We start from the raw sequence: 17393 nt of genomic DNA, 5'->3' as shown, positions 1-17393 counted from the left end.
TGAGAGAAAGCTCAGGACCCTTGTCAGGGGAGCAGACATCAAAAGTCACCCTGGGACTGTTCAGCCCTGAGGCAGACATTGGGAAGAACCCCAGAGTTTTCTCCCTGAAGCAAAAGCAAGAGACACTTTCACTTGGACCTCCGCCAGCATCCCTGAGCCTGCCCCATGGCTGTTACACACACATCCTTCCTCTTTGCTCAAACATGGACTAAAAAAATCCCAGCAGTGAAGAAACAAAATCCCTTTCTCTTGTTCTCACTGCACATCTGGAGGAAACCAACATCACCAAAGGAAGCTTTCTTATAAGCTAGGGGAAATCAAAAGGAAAATAAGGAAAGAATATGCTCATGGAAATTAAAAAAAAAAAAAGTTAGGTTTACTAGTAGGAGTTTCTGAGTCACTTTTCTTCCGCTTCCTTCATTGCCATTCCCTTCCCTAGGGGGTATTTGGGAATTCAATTATGTAGATGTTAGGGATAAAAATGGGTGACCACAGGGCTTGGTCCTCCTTCTGGAAAACACTGTCATACTCACACTTCAGATCCCCAGTAACATGTAGAAGGGTGTAGCTCAGGTCCCGAGGTACCCTTATTTGCAGCTAGGGCAAAGGTTACCTGCCCACATGCACTGTGTCTGCCTTGCCTTGCTTAGGTGCTTAACCTCTTGAAGCTCTTTATGCTTCTGAAACTTGCACGTTATTCCTTCTTGCATTGCCTCTTTTTCCAACTCTTGTGAGTATACAGAGTTGGAGGCTAACTGAGCCTGAATATCATTTAGAAGAGCTCTTGCAGAGAATTAGTCAGGGGGCCATTTGAGGTGAATAGAAGCCTCGTGAAATGATGAGGGGGCAGGTGGAATTTATAGCAGAACCCATCAGCCGTGTTTGTTGCGGCCATTGACTGAGTTTGGTGCTAGACATTATTATAAGGTGCTTCGACACATGAACTCACTCTCCTCAGAATAGCCAAAGATCTAGGTTCTGTTATAATCCCCAGTGTACTAGAAGGCTCTGTGAGAGAAAGTAAACTGCCCAAAAAAGCCTTGCCACACATAAGTTGTGGAGCCGTGTCCAAGTGTCTCCCAGGAAATATGTAGCAGAGACCATTAAAATGGTCATTCGTTCTGAGATATTTTTATGGGAAAGTGGTCCATGCTAAAGAAAAAGTAGGAGCAAGAAAATTTGTTGTGGCATTATTTATAATGGTGAAAAAATTGATAAAGTATATGTCCAATAGCAGAGGCTAAAATTAAAATGGCAACTGTGAAGTTTATGGAGTTACATGGGCAATACTAGAATATATGAATAAATATCAATAAATAGAACATATTAATGAGTTAGTAGGCTAATTCAGGATATAAATTTCTATTTCCTATAACTGGGTACACTTTGGGGACTCCCAAAGTATGTTTAGAAAGATCTGGGCTGACATCCGAACTGACAAATTTATCATTTGTATCATCTTAGGCAACTAAGCATCTGACTCTCATTTCCTCATGAGTCTGATGCAGATGATAATACCTCCCTCCCTCAGAGATTTGTGAAAGTTGAGTGACATTAAGGCTCACAAGCACTTAGCCTGGTGCCTGATACAAAGAAATCACCCAATAAATGGCAGCTCTTACTTATTATCATCAGCTCATGTAGAGAAAAACTATAACGGTACACACCAAAAATGATGATAATCATATTGGGATTGTGAATAATCTTTTCCTGAAGTGTTACAATTAGGAGGAACACACAATGAAAAAAGAAAACCACAAAAACAAATAAACCAACCACATGGATTTTGACACAGTATCTAAGCCTCTTCCCTTAGGCTGGCCCCACTTCTGTGTCCAGACTTTAGGAGTCTCTGCTAGTTTCACAACCGCCACTATAACCTTTGTGCCCACACAGTACGGATCCAGATTCCAGAACCTCCTTGTTATTAAGGCTCCTTTCACAGCAGTGTGTTATAAATCAGATTACTTAACAATATTCTTATCTGTATAAAGTGTTTTAACTTGATATGCTTCATCAGAATTGGTATGAGTCTTATTTTGCCTCTGTAGATCTGACCAAGTGTGTTTAGTTTTCAAAAGAAATCAGTGTTCCTATAGTACTTAACATTGATTTATTATTTTTATGATGAAAATTCAAATTTACCTTTTTTTACAAGATTTTATTTATTTATTTGCCAGAGAGAGAGAGAGAGCACAAGCAGGGGGAGCGGCAGGCAGAGGGAGAAGCAGGCTCTTTGCCGAGCAAGGATCCCAATGAGAGACTCGATCCCAGGACCCCGGGATCATGACCTGAGCCGAAGGCAGATAATTAACCGACTGAGCCACCCAGGCGTCCCTCAAATTTACCTTTATCTTGTTCTTTATCAGCAAGTCAAGTTTTTTTTTTAATTAATTTACTTATTTAGAGATGGGGCGGGGGGGGGGAAGGGGCAGAGAGAGAAAATCTCAAGCAGCCTCAACACCCTGTGCAGAGCTCCATGCCGGTCTCCATCTCACGACCCTGAGATCATAGCCTGAGCCGAAATCAAGAGTCAGACACTTAACCGGCTGAACCATCCAGGCGCCCCTTAAAGATTTTAAGTAATCTCCACACCCAACCTGGGGCTCAAACTCAACAGCCCTGAGATCAAGAGTCCCATGCTCCACCAACTGAGCCAGACAAGTGCCCCAGCAAGCCACATACTTTTAAATGATAGCATACTCCTTTCCTCTTGTTGTTTATTTTTAAGACCTGTTCCTGGGTAGATAAGCTCTGGCTTATTTCAGAATACATTACGCAGCATAATTTACCTGGACTTAAACTGAGGAGGAAATGTATCTCTTTTATTTCAGTTACAACAGTGATCAATGTGGAAGATATGAAGGTTTCGCTGTGTTCATAAATCATATCTTAAAGCTTACCTACAGAAAAGTAAACAACTAAAACAATGATTTTTTTCTTCTTCCAGGAAAGGCAGGATTAATTAGTTTTGTAATTACGTGAGATATTTCAGAACTTACCTGATTTTTCCATCTTAAGTCTTTGGGGTTACATCTTTGAGAGCTTAAAAATATAGCATGCATTCATTGTTGTTTATATCATATAGGCATATTTTAGTTTGTTTACTTACAAAAAGTATTTTAAAGTAAATTTTCATGCAGATAGTTGCTAACTATAATGTATTACTGTGAATTATAAGATAATTTCCAGAATTCTAAAGTAGTAAAGCATTGTGTGGAAAGCAATGAAACTTCCAGAGCCAAAAGAAAGTTCTCTGTAACACTCTGTAAAATGGCTTATTAGTAATGAAATTGTCACCTCTTTCCTTACCTGAGAGAGGCAGAATAAAGACCTCAGACCCTAGGTCTTTGCTCAGAGATGGAAAAGGCAGAACAAATTTCTTCTTAGGCAAAGGTTGCTTGTGTGGCTTATTTCAATCTGAGTTATTAGTCCTCATTGTTTTTTTTTTTTTAAGATTTTATTTATTTATTTGACAGAGAGAGACACAGCGAGAGAGGGAATACAAGCAGGGGGAGTGGGAGAGGGAGAAGCAGGCTTCCCGCAGAGCAGGGAACCTGATGCGGGGCTTGATCCCAGGACCCTGGGATCATGACCTGAGCCGAAGGCAGACGCTTAACGACTGAGCCACCCAGGCACCCCCTAGTCCTCATTGTTTTAAATGACTATAAAAATGGGACTCATCTTAGGGCGCCTGGGTGGTGCAGTCAGGCATTCCAACTCTTAATTTCGGCTCAGGTCATGATCTCAGAGTCATGGGATCAAGCCCCACATCCAGCTCCATCCAGCTCCACTCTCAGCACGGAGTCTGCTCAAAGACTCTTTCCTCTCCCTCTGCCCCTCCCCCAGCCCCCCTTCTCAAATAAATAAGTCTTTAAAAAAACAAAACAACAACAACAGCAAATGGGACTCATCTTCTCAATAGACAAATGGAACCATCGGCAATAGCAAGTGTGCTTATTCCCTGTAAATAGGCTCATAAAAAAAGCCATCTCTTTTTGAGGCTACCAGCAGCATTCTCATTCAGAAAAGCCACAGCTCTAAGAGCTGCCAGCCCCTTACAGAAATTCTGGGTTTCTGGGTATATTGGGAGCATCAGTAGATGAGAAGATAGGGCTGGACGAGCAGGTCTCTCAACATCTGCAAGGTCATGGTAATTTGTTGAAGCGTTTTTCTTAAGCAGGGAAATGACCCAATCAGACTAGAATTTCAGGGAAGTCATTTTAGCTGTAGTGTATCAAGAGTAAGGACCTTTGTTGCCTAGTGACAAAGAGGATTGCTGCTAGCCTCAGGCCCTGGGATATCTGGGTTGGCCCTCAGAGGTTTGCTTGGGAAGCCACCGGGGCTCTGCAGGGAGAGAGCCGTGTCTCAGCAACGTCATCCAGAGAAAGTTAAGAACAAATCCAGGCCAGAATTTGGGCAGAGCTTTGGCATGGGAGGAGGGAGGAAATAGTGGCAGCCAAAAAGGATAGATTATAAGAACCTATAGATTTTCCCCCCAGTTATATTACTTAGTTTCTTTAATATAAAAGTGCATTTGGGTAAGTTTACTAATAAGCTTAAATTAATAAAATATTCACAACTCTGCTCTTAGAAATGTTTTCTGTATGCAGCTTCTATCCGTCGACTATCAGTTAAAGATTAGTAGTTAGTGAACACTACTTCACCTTAGCCTTGAATTATTTAGTACCATTCCAGATCAAAGGTAAACACATACTTGTTTGCTGTCATACAGAAACTCTGTGCCAGCTTCTGTTATAAAAGTTAGTCGTTAGGGGCACCTGGGGGAGGCTCAGTCGGTGAAGCACCTGCCTCCAGCTCTGGTGATGGTCCCAGGGTCCTGGGATTGAGCTCCGCGTCGGGCTCCCTGCTCCCCAGGGAGCCTGCTTCTCCCTCTCCCTCACCTGCCGCTCCCCCTGCTTGTGCTCTCTCTGTCAAATAAATAAGATCTTTAAAAAAAAAGAAAGAAAAGAATTAAAAAATAAAAATTAGTTGTTAGAACCTGTGAATGTTTTCTATTTTCCTAGATGAAAAATTGTATTCCGGAAAATTTCTAAGTGAGTTTTATTTTGTGTGAATCCAAGAACTTGCCTTAACTTTAATTTAGTCTCCTACGCATTGAATACTTAATATCACTTCTATTTTAAAAACTTGAGGATAAGAAAAAAAAATCTGTATCAGAGGCGGGTTTTTTTTTTAAATGTGTTTCAGAAGTTCTTTTTTGATAAATTCATTTAATAGAACTTTGAACTAAAATTATTTATGAATTAAATGAATATTTGACTCTAGAGAATAAAAGTACTACTCCAGATTGGATAGCCTAGTACTCACAAGCTTGTGGTAGCTGCTGCTACTAGCTGATACACCACACCTCCTCTTCTGCATGTGTTAAAGTCCATATTCCTAATTTGTTGCTATTGTTTATTATGTAAAGAGAATATGATGAAAATCAATAAGAAAATAACTTTAGTTGCTATACATTCTCTTAGTAGTTGTTCACTGGACTACATCTATTCTAGCAAACAAGATACTTCTTTAAATAAATTATAAAAAAAATAGGGCCTCATCTCTCTTGTGAATTATTGATTTTCTTTTACAGAAAAAGATGAGCCCCCACTTAGCAAGGCCGGGCAGGATGTGGTCTTGCATCTACCTACAGATGGGGTGGTTTTGGACGGCCGTGAGAGCACAGATGACCATGCCATTGTCCGGTATGAGTGGACACTGCTGCAGGGTGACCCATCAGTGGACATGAAGGTAATTCATGACGTCATTGTAATGACCGCAAATATTTCCATGAGGTGACTGCTCATAATGTTCTTCTACTCCTGTTCCCAAAATATCTGTAAGCTAGCAGAAGAGGTATAAAATGGAGAACGCACAAAAGTGATAGCTGAAAAAGTGGTTTATTATATGAATTTACGTTCCTACTGAGTAAACAGTGATTCTGATCCTTTGTTTTGAAGCTTACTCTTGTTCTTGCTGCTTTTTTGGCAAAACACTTCAAGGGAAAAGACTCAGACTTTGTTTTAATGACTCAGATTACTTTAAAAAAATTTTTTTTTGCCTTTTTTTACTTTTTAAATTTTCTTATTCCTTCTTTTTAAATTTTCTTATTCCTTCTTTCCTTAGCTCAAGGTCCAGGTAGAAAATTTGAAAAATACGAAGGAATATAAAGAGGAAAATAACAATAGAATAAACCAATTCGGGGAGCCTGGGTGGCTCAGTCGGTTAAGCGACTGCCTTCGGCTCAGGTCATGATTCTGGGGTCCTGGGATCGAGCCTGGGATCAAGCCCCGCATTGGGCTCCCTGCTCAGCGGAGAGCCTGCTTCTCCCTCTCCCTCTGCCCCTCCCCCTGCTTGTGTTCCCTCTCTCGCTGTCTGTCAAATAAATAAATAAAATCTAAAAAAAAAAAAAGAATAAACCAATTCTTCACAGGATCCAGAAAGCAACCACCTCATCTGGCAATGAGGCCTGCTTGAGATAACTGAGTCAGTCAGTGAGGGCAAGTGTCCCTGTTGGTGCCCTCCCTGCTGATGTTCATCAGGCTTATGTGGGCTGATCGGAATTGCTACAGACGGAATGAGTCACTCTCCCATTGGCTGCCTACACCCAGGAGTCTTTCTGTTATTTTTTTTTTATTAATTGAGCTATTAAAAAACATTATATTAGTTCCAGAAGAACAACATAATGACTCGACATCTATACATATTGTGAAATGATCACCATAATAAGCCTAGTTAAGATCTGCTATCTCACATAGTAACACATTTCTTGTGATAAGAACTTTTTTTTTAAGGAAGCCTTAAAAACTTTTTTTTAAAGATTTACTCTCAGTGACTTTCAAATATACAGTACAGTATTATTAACTATAGCCACCATGCTTTACATTATATGCCATGACTTATTTATTTTATAACTGATCCCAATTGATCAGGAAAGGTACACAGACAAGCCATTGATCATACCACTAGAGAGCTCCCTTGAGATGGACACTGACTGGTAATTGGCTGGTTTTTTCTAAGGCCTCACAGTTGGCTGTCGACTACTTCCTGTGTCTTCACAGGGTCTTCCCTCTGTGGGGAAGCACTGATTTATATTCTTTTGGAACAAAAACAATAATCAGCTAGTCCTTCAAGACTGATTTGTGTTCTTTATTTACTCAATTATTATGTAGTCTTTGATTTGCCTGGACCCTTGATGAGCATCTTACCCAGCCCCCATCCATCTAGGAGCCCCTTCCAGTGGTTGTCCACTCTCTGCCTGGTATTTCCAGAGATGAAAGCTCACTACTTCACGTCATGTCCTGTAACAGCTTTCATCAGCTCTAATTATTAGGCCAACAGGATATGCCTCCTATTACTACTGTGCACCGTGCTCGATCTCTTTGGAAAAGCACTGAATACATCTTTTTATTCTATTTATCAGCCACTTAAGTTTTGGAAAAAAAAAATGAGGGGTGCCTGGGTGGCTCAGTCAGTTAAGTATCTGCCTTGGCTCAGGTCACGATCTCAGGGTCCTGGGATGGAGCCCCACATCGGGCTCTCTGCTCAGAAGGGAGCCTGCTTCTCCCTCTCCTCCCTGCTCATGCTCTGTCTCTATCTTTGTCTCTCTCTCTCTCAAATAAATAAATAAAATCTTAAAAAGAAAAATGAATGTCAACCACTTGGAATGCTCTTCTCAGAACTCAACACTCCCAGTCTTTCAGATGTTCCTCATAAATTGATTTTCAGAGGGTCCCACTTACCATCCAGCCTCTTCTGGATTTTCTCAGATTCTTCCAGGCCCTTCTTAAAATCTGACATCCTGGGGTGCCTGGGTGACTCAGTCAATTAAGCATTTGCCTTCGGCTCAGGTCATGATCCTGGGGTCCTGGGATCGAGTCTCCCATCAGGCTCCCTGCTCAGCGGGGAGTCTACTTCTCCCTCTCCCTCTGCCCTTTCCTCTGCTTGTGCTGTGTTTCTCTCCCTCTCTGAAATAAATAAATAAAATCTTAAAAAAAAATCTGACACCCTTATGAACCCCATATGAAACTGTGGTTCTTCCTCACACAGACTATCACCTCCTGTGATCCAGACATTGTCTCTACTTCTACTAGTGAAGCTCAATTTACATAAACTATTTTAGTGGCTGCTTCACACAATAGATTCATGTTGAGTTTTCCAGTAGCAGGATGACCCAAACCCTGCTTCATCTTTCTGCATGGACTGCTGCCCTGATGGCCTCTTCATCCTGTGTTTATATAATTGATTTATTGAACCTGAGTGCAGGACCTTATGTTTATCCTTTTTACAGCTCAGCCTTTTGGTTTTCACCTACAACAGAAATTATTTTGAAATTTGAGTATCATCCAGCATATTTATTATCCTTCGATGCATTGTGTCAGCTGCAAAATTAATATATCTTTATTTAATCTTTGAGAACTAAGGTTGATCAGGAAAGGTACACAGACAAGCCATTGATCATACCACTAGAGAGCTCCCTTGAGATGGACACTGACTGGTAATTGGCACTTCTGGGACATATTTGTTTAAGCAGCTATAAATCTGCCTCCATTATCATCTAGCTTTGTCTATTTGCTACTAAAAGCTTTATTCTGTAAGCAATGAATTGCATATTTGAGTGCTGAATAAAAATAATGCTGATGATTCAGTATTTAATTTATTGAAGATATCTAAAAGGCGTAACAAAATTAGGCATTTCTCATGGGCTTTTAGGTCTGACTGCTCTGCCATCAAGAGGGAAATGTGGACCAATTCCCCTGCCAAGTGTATAATGTGCTGGCAGATAGATCTAAAGTTATACAGCCATAATGTAAGTGACAAAATCTGCAATAAGAGAGCCATTTGCTACCAAACTGTGACTGTCTTATAATGGTGTACATTCATGAATGCCCCCAAAAGTAAACTCTCATCCTACTCTGACTTCATCATAATAAAGCTGTCATTGATTGAGCCATCCAGGCGGTTTAGACCTATCTGTATTCCTCAGAACAACCTCACAAGCGGACACATCCCTACTTTGTGGATTAAAATTATAATAAAACATCATTAAAGACTTTGAAGCGGCAAGAGATTACTGAGTACCTTTCAGTGAAATGCTGCAGAGCAGGTCCTTCAAGGTTAGCATTTATAGATTGTAGAAAACAGATTGTAATGCAAATGATTCTTGTCCATAGAAATGCAAATAAATTGTTTCAAATAGAGATGCAATTGACTTCTGCCCTGTGGAAAAGTGGATTTCAAGTATGATATTTTAACACCCATGGGTATTAATCTGTTAATCCACGTATGTTGGTGCCTAATCACTACTAATAGGAAACTTGTTTCAGCTTTGCATCTCCTAGCAACTTCATTTAAACATTCATGGCTGCTTATTTCTGTCTGTTCCTCAGATTCTCCTTTGTCTTTTGTTTGTTTTTTTAAAGATTATATTTTTATGAGAGACAGAGAGCAAGTAGGGCGAGGAACAAAGGGAGAGAGACAAGCCGACTCCTCTCTGAGTGCACAGCCTAACACAGGCTCTATCTCAGGACCAAGATCATGACCTGAGCTGAAATCAAGAGTCCCATGCTTAACCTGCTGAGCCACCCAGGCGCCCCTCAGATTCTCCTTTGAATCTATGGAATGTCTTATTGGTTTTCTCTTTAATTAATGAATTAAATAAAATCTTTGACTCATGTTCATATTAGATTTGTGTGAGAGCCATAGTTTTAACATTTTGAGAATGTTCCTTTAACAGTAATTAACATCCTTCAGGGACCATCTCACTGATCCCTTTCACTTGGGCAGCGGATTTTACACCCCAAAATTTCCTTTTTTTTTTTAGCTTATTTATGTTATTTATTAATCTCTATACTCAACATGGGGCTCCAGCTCACCACACAGAGATCAAGAGTTGGTGTTCTTCCAACTGAGCCAGCCAGGTGTCCCCACACCCCCAAGTTTCTGACTGGAAAATTGGAACTCTTAAGTCAGTTGTTTGTTTGTTTGTTTGGGCTTTGTTTTGTTTTTCTGAGAATGGGATCCAGTTGACTGGAATCTTAATTCAGTCCTCCTTCCAGCTGTAAAACAGGGCTCAGTTGAAAGGTTGTTGGGAATGGGGGAAGAGCGATTATAGGCTAGCATAGCAAAGCAATTAAGTTAAATCCCAGTGTGCGATACACTTGTTCTTATGCCCCTTGACCATCCCCACCCCTCAGGAGCACTCATTGGTCAGGCTTTCCCCTGAGAACATGATGTCTGCTCAAGATTCTTTTTCCCCCTTCCTCCAGCTCTGCCCCTCCCCCTGCTCATGCACAGAGAAAAACTGAAGCAAACAGGAACGTGGGTCCTTCTTGATAAAATCCAAGTTACACCGGATGGTCTATGTGAGGTCTCCCCCTTAGTCTCATTTTTAATACCATAAAATGGTATCTTATAGGGACACCTGGGTGGCTTAGCTGGTTAAGCCTGTGACTCTTTTTTTTTTTTTAAGATTTTATTTATTTGAGAGAGAGAAGGAGAGAACACAAGCAGGGGGAGCAGCAGAGGGAGTGGGAGAGGGAGAAGCAGGCTTCCTGCTGAGCAGGGAGCCCGGTGTGGGGCTGAAGCCCGGTGTGGGGCTCGATCCCAGGACCCTGGGATCATGACCTGAGCCAAAGGCAGACGTTTAACCAACCTAGCCACCTGGTCACCCTCAAGCCTCTGACTCTTGATTTCAGCTCAGATCACGATCTTAGGCTGGTGAGATCCGAGCCCCACATGGGTCTGCACACTTAGCAGGGAGTCTGCTTGAGATTCTTACCCTCTGCCCCTCCCCCCTCAAATAAACCTTTTAAAAAATGGTATTTTATAATTCAGCCTTAGAGAAGAAGTTTCTGGAAAAGGAACATAAATAGAAACAATAATTGACTTTTTTGACATAGGGCAAGAGGGCACAAAATAATTGTTGAATTTCAAATTGCACTGTCTCCTTGTAGAGGAGCCATTTGGTCACTTCTCCTCAGTCAGACTTCCTGGGATGTAATTTGGGTCAATACTGAAAATGCTCACAAAAGGAACGAATTATTACATGGTAAGGCGGTGATTTAAAAACCTACCAAAAGACTATAAAACTTTAGGGAGCAGGATTTTCAAGGCAGCCTGCAGTTGTTTAACCAAGAGATTCCAGAGAACCTACCGTGGTCTTGAAAGATTAAACACTAACTGTATCTGTTGTTTTCGCCACATCCTCATTGATAACAGGCCAAAGAAATACATAAAATCTATAGTATCACAACAGAATTCTAACAATAATGAAAGATTCCTGTAGAAGTCTTTTCAGTGAGAGAAGGAACGATGAGCTGAAGACGGGTTTCCCTGACAGAGGGGCCCTGTCTCCCTTTTCTCCTTCCCTCCCTCCTTCCTTTACTCCTTTCTTGATCATTTTTTCCCTTTCTCTCCCAAAGCTTAGAACTGTGCATATACTTATTAGGATTCTAATAAGACTTACTAATTAATTTTTTTTTTTAAGTAATCGGTTGCTCAGCCAACCTTTCCAAAAGTGTTCTTCTAGCCCCCAAATCTGTATCATCCTTCCTAGCACGATGGGCAGAACAACATTGCTCAGCACTCTGGGCTCATACAGCTTTTACAGAGAGCCGGTGAGTGTTGTCTGACATTTTCTTTGCACCTCGTCAAAGGAGATCCTAAGCACACATAACCTATTATTATTTCTTGGCTATTGGACAATTTCTAGTCTTCATAAAAACAAAATGTAAGTTTGTTACTTACTGGGTGGCTCAGTCAGTTAAGCGTCTGCCTTTGGCTCAGGTCATGATCCCAGGGTCCTGGGATCAAGTCCCACATCAGGCTCCTTGCTCAGCAGGGAGCCTGCATTTCCTTCTGCCTGCCTCTCTCTCTCTCTCTCTCTCTCTGACAAATAAATAAATAAAATCTTTTAAAAAATAAAAACAAATTGTAAATCACTTTAATAAAAGTTATCTCAGATATTCTAGGCCTTTGGTTGGGGGGAGTGATGGGGGAAAGATTGTTTCTAAATTTAAAAAAAAAGAGAAAAGTGGTCATTGGGTACCTGAGAAAGTTTCATATCACACTTAACCTATTTCCTTCCTCCTTCAAGTGAGTCAATTTGTCATAAATGAAAGAGAGCAAACAGGTAAGAATTCTAACAGAGCACCTACTTTATGCTGTGGTTTTTGAATCCCAGCTCTACCACTTCCTATCTGTGAGACAGATGGCTTAAGCCATTTGCAAGATGAAAATAAGGAGTCCTCCTGTCAAGGCGTTTATTATTGGGGTTAAACAAGGTGGTGCAGGTAAGGCCCCAGAGCCATGAGCCAAACACAGTAGACATTCAAACATGATGTTATTATTCAATTTATTATGAGATCATTTTTCCTTTGATGGTGTTCACACAATTCTTGACAGCCTTGTCTTATACCCAGGCAAGACTGTGTTGCTGCCTGGGTAATATTCTTTCAGAGATTCTCCTAAGGAAACCCAAACCACCAAGACTCACTCCATGTGCTCACCAGTGCACAAAAGGACTTGAACAGGGAACAAAACCTCCCTCCTCAAATGACCAAAGAGGCAAACTTTCAGACTCTGGTCTGAGGCCAAAAAGGAGCCATTTTGACACTGAGAAAGCCAGAGGGTCTAGGTGTTTCCTGGGAATGAGAGCAAAAGCAGAAGAGAAGTAAATATCACCGTAATAGTTACCTCTCCTGGAGTGCGCATGTTATGCTCTGTGGTACGCTAAGCGCTTTATTTGCCTATATAGAGTAATAATTCATAGCTGTTGTGTTTCAGTGTTGACCACGAGCTTAAATGTAGCCTACCCTCACTTACGTATGAATTCTTTTTACACAACCCTCAAGGCCTTGAATATTTAATTGCATTTTTTTCTTTAAGAAAATTACTTATACGGAAATGTTGAAAAATAATCTCTCTGGGGGAAAAAAGTGCATAATTCATGAAAAGTAAATCTGGGTAAATTGAGTTAGGAAAGCTCTATTCTAGTAGGGGCAGAAGCTTTGAAGTTCTTTGCCTGTTCAGAAACAAACACACAACTTCTCAGACAATAAATTGACAGCACAGTAGGCTTCCAGAACCCCAGGAGTCTGCAATCTATCTGTGCTTCCAGTCAGATGGGGCTTCAACCTGATTTTTTTAGAGCATTACAGCTGGCCAGTCTGTATAGAAACTGTGCCTGGGTTCTTTCTAAGAAATGGTTCTTGGAATAAGGACCTTGGAAGGCCTTCCTGGGCTGACAGAGAGGTAGGATTCTGGAACTGCTGTGCGTATGGAATTTGGAGTCAAATGACCTGGACTCAAACCCAGTTTTGCCAATTCCCTAGCAGGGTGAACTTGGGAAAATTGTTTCATTATTTAAGCCTTAGCTTCCTCAATTGTAAAGAGGATAATACCACCTGATAAGAGTTTCAGTAAGGGATCAAAATGGGAAAACGCAAATAAAGCGCTTAGTGTACCAAGGAGCATAACATGAGCACTCCAGGAGAGGTAACTATTACGGTGAATTCTAAACATCTTGAGATATAAATACTGGTCTCTTTTGACCGATAGTTTAGCTGAACTACTAACAGAATAGATTTACTCACTTGTATATAAAAAAAAAATTATAAGGGCCTCTTCAAGGCAAGGAGCAAGGGAGTAAGGCACTGTGAAAAAGTTGTAAGGGATATTGCCCTCAAGTAACTTGACACCAGTTGAGAATATTAGATGTGCACCTAAATAACAATAATACCAAGTAGAAAGGGCAAGACTGTAAAAGAATGTAGATAAAATGCTACTAGAATTCAGAGAAGGAGAGATTATAATCTAGTTGAGGGAAGTCAGAGAAGACTTCGCAGATGAGGGCCCTGTGGTACATGTCTCTATAACCTTAATATTCGGACAAATAGGACTTATAAAATTATATTGACTAGAACTTTTCAATTTGAAAAGATCCACATTCTATAGTGCAAAAATTTTGGGCATGCCTGATAGTATTTAAAGTGTGCATCCTCTCAGTATGGTGACCTAGGGCCATAAAATCAGAATCCATTCAAAATGAGAATCGGGTTTGGCTTTTCCCAGAGGACAGTTGGCCATTTGCCCAGTGGTCTGTATAGTAACATACTTTTACTTTTCTAAGAAATAATACAGAGAGGAGTGCCTGGCTGGTAGAGCATGAACTTTTGATCTTGGGATTGTAAGTTTGAGCCCCACATTGGGTGTAGGGATTACTTAAAAAAAAAGAAAAAAGAGGGGCACCTGGGTGGCTCAGGTGGTTGAGCATTCTACTCTTGGTTTTGGCTCAGGTCATGATCTCAGGGTTGTGAGATCAAGTCCCGTGTCAGGCTCCACACTGAGCAGTCTGCTTGAGATTCTCTCTCTCCCTCCCTCTCTGCCCTTCCCCCTGCTCATTCTCTCTCTCTCTCTAAAATAAATGAAGAAAAGAGAAAAATAATACAGAGAGATCTTGTGTACACTTTACCCATTTTACCCACATCTTGCCAAACCGAGATACCAATATTGATCTTCCCTAGTTTAGGAAGGAGAGAAGGGCAGTAGGAGAAGAAACAAGAAGGAAGCAGTACTAATCTTTTGTCTGTAGAAACTCTGCATTATGGCCAGGTGTCAAGAAAATGGATTCATGTTCTCAGGAAATGTCCTGTTCCCTTGGCAGGAACAATGAGAACGTTTGTCTTATTCTCTTTCTCCTATATATGTTTTTTACCCTAACACTTAGGAAATGTTTGTAAAATACTTTAAATCCTTTCCAATGTCATATAAATATGAGAAGATGTCCAGAAGGATTACCTGGGGGCTTGAAGGGAAAATATCCATCTTACTGTTCTAAATATTCTAAATATCTGATTTCAAGGAAAGACACCCTTTGTTAGCTAAATGAATAAAAGGGGTCAAGGAAGGGATATTAATCTGAATAGATCTAAATTTAAGCTCACCCAGGACTTTGAAGGTTATCACCATGGTCTGGATCTAGATCAGTGTTTCCGACATCAGAAAGGAGGTGCCTAGGAAGGCAGAGAGAGGCATCCAAAGCCCAGGTGGATGATGACCTCTTAGGGGATGCTCTGTCCTTCCAGCCCCAGCACTGAAAAGAGGCTTCCCAAACAAACCCCAGGTCCTCAGAGTTTCAGTTTGATACTAGTGTGTTGAATGTTGACACCCAGAGAGATTAGGCACAGGCCGGGGTGATAATAGTGTCCACGTAGATGGCCCATCTAGATCCCTTGCTTCAGGGCCTCCCCAGTCTCTTAAAATCTCCATTAACTTCACCTCCACCTCACTCCTATGGCCCCACTCAGGGTCACCCTGACCTTACAAATCTCATTCTGTTCAAGCCTATAGTCTACCCTCTCCTCTCAAGTACCTAGGCAATAAAGCCCTCAGCTGTTGGCTTTCTGCGGTCTTAGGTCTTGTCTGCATTCAGGCAAACCAGCTAGGACAGCTTCTCTCCCTTGTAGCACCTTACTCAATGCTGTAGGGCTCAGTGTGGTCATCATCTGCCACCATGTATCCGTGTGTCCCAAGAGGCAATAAGTAGTGGTCTTACCTATTACATTGCTGCCACCTAGCAAGGCCCGCCTGATTCTGAGCCAGAGCTGGAGAGAGTGAGAGTCCACCAACTGCACCAGGCTTACCACCTCCTGCCCCTTGCAGACATTGACTCTCCTTGGTTCAGCCTCACACTCCTATAGCCATAGGGAGAAGTCATAACTGACACTTATCTTACAATCATGTGGACAAAGGTGGGAGGGGAAGTTTCCGGAAGAAAAGGATGTCGGGCTCCAGTCCCACTGGAGTGCAAATCTCTTGACCACTGCAGTGACTCAGGCTAGAGACAGGGTGGGCTCAGACCAGACTGGGCTCAGAGCAAGGTGGTGACAGTGACGGTGGACGTGATGAGAAGTGGTTAAATTCTGGATTTTTAAAAAAAGATTTTATTTATTTAGAGAGAGCATGTAAGGGGGGGGTTGGGCGGAAGGAGAGGGAGATAACCCCAAGCAGACCCGTTGTGGGGCTTGTTCTCATGACCCTGAGATCATGACCTGAGCGGAAATCAAGAGTCTGACGCCCCACCGACTGAGTCACCCAGGTGCCCCTGGATGTGTTTTTAAAGTAGAGCCAACAGGACTTCCTGACGGATTGGCTGGGATGTAAAAGACAACAGGCGTTCAATACGACCCTGCGGTCCCAAACCATAGTTCTTGTCTCATTTTAAATCCTACTCATCTGAATCTCTGATGTTCTCAGACGTCGCAGCACCCCCTTGTTTCTGAGGATCAGTTGCCCACCCCAGACTCTGCAATTAGCTTGTCATCTTCAGCTTTCTCTCTGCATGCCCCTCAGGTAGTGTTTTAATTCTCCTAGAAGTGAACCCTGTTTGATATTCTCTTAGTGTAGCTGGGCCTGAAGTTCATGTAACCACATGGCAGTGAAAACTGCTTAACATCTCTTTGAAATAAACCACAAAGGACTGGTGGTCTTCTTTGCCAGATGTCCAGCCTACAGCTTTTGCAGGGGGAGCGATGGGACTGCTCATAGCCGGTTTTACATCTGGAGGTCTCAATTCTGCCACCATCTCAGTGAGTGAAAGTCACATTATTGAGATTTCATTTCCCTGTCTATAAAAACTGGGTGGCTCAGCTTGAGATGAGAACTAACCAAGGGAGATAATGGATATATCTAAGCATTTACTATGTTTCGAGCTCTTTTGATATATATTTATAATTCTATATAAGCCCTATATTAAGCTCTTTTTACATAGCTATCTCATTTGATACTTATAAGATAGGTGCCATTATTACTTCATTTCACAGATAAAGAAACTGAGACTTAAGTAGGCTAAGTGACTTGTACAAGGTCACATAGTTGGCACATGGTTGGACCTGGCATTCCAACCCAGCTCTGTTGGATGCCAGGCTCCACTCTTAACCACTTCACTCATTTTCTTACATTGTATCATCTGTGTGTGCCTGTTACGTTCAGATTCCCAGATCCCACGCTCAGACCCTCTGACTCAGACTCTGAGGCTGGGCTGGGAAATCTGTGCTTAACAGGAGCTCTGGTGATTGATTCCTGAGCAGCCTAAAGTGTGGCAACAGCTGTATCTCCTTACATTGTCTCTGAGTGATTGTAAAGCATTCTGCTTGTGTGTGTACATAGTCCTGACAAAGCCTCGAAGCCAGGGTCATGTGCAGGAATCTCAATTCTAGGATGTCATGAATACAAACCAGCAGCTGATAGTTCTAACAGGGCAGCAACTCTCTGTACTTTCAAGTCCGTTGATGCATCCCTGTAATAAACCGTGTAATGGTCAGAATTCATTTGTAGCCGATATCCAGACTAGTTCACTTAAGCAAAAAGGGATTTTTCCTAGAAAA

At 41.6% G+C, this 17393-nt stretch overlaps 1 protein-coding gene across 2 annotated transcripts in view; it reads left to right on the top strand.

The window, feature by feature from the left end:
• LRP11 (LDL receptor related protein 11) overlaps window positions 1-17393 on the top strand; it is a 45703-nt gene that overhangs the window by 1911 nt on the left and 26399 nt on the right. For both annotated transcript variants that reach the window (XM_073894079.1, XM_025866317.2), the window contains exon 2: window positions 5600-5757. In XM_073894079.1, the coding sequence (XP_073750180.1) occupies window positions 5600-5757 (158 nt within the window). The remainder of the gene's footprint in view (window positions 1-5599; window positions 5758-17393) is intronic.

Source organism: Callorhinus ursinus, unplaced genomic scaffold (assembly GCF_003265705.2).
Source record: "Callorhinus ursinus isolate GAN/ISIS: 27379988/994484 unplaced genomic scaffold, GSC_fseal_2.0 scaffold6, whole genome shotgun sequence".
Classification (NCBI taxonomy): domain Eukaryota; kingdom Metazoa; phylum Chordata; class Mammalia; order Carnivora; family Otariidae; genus Callorhinus; species Callorhinus ursinus.
The sequence above is the reverse complement of the archived record's forward strand: the minus strand, read 5'-3'. Positions and strand labels throughout refer to the sequence as shown.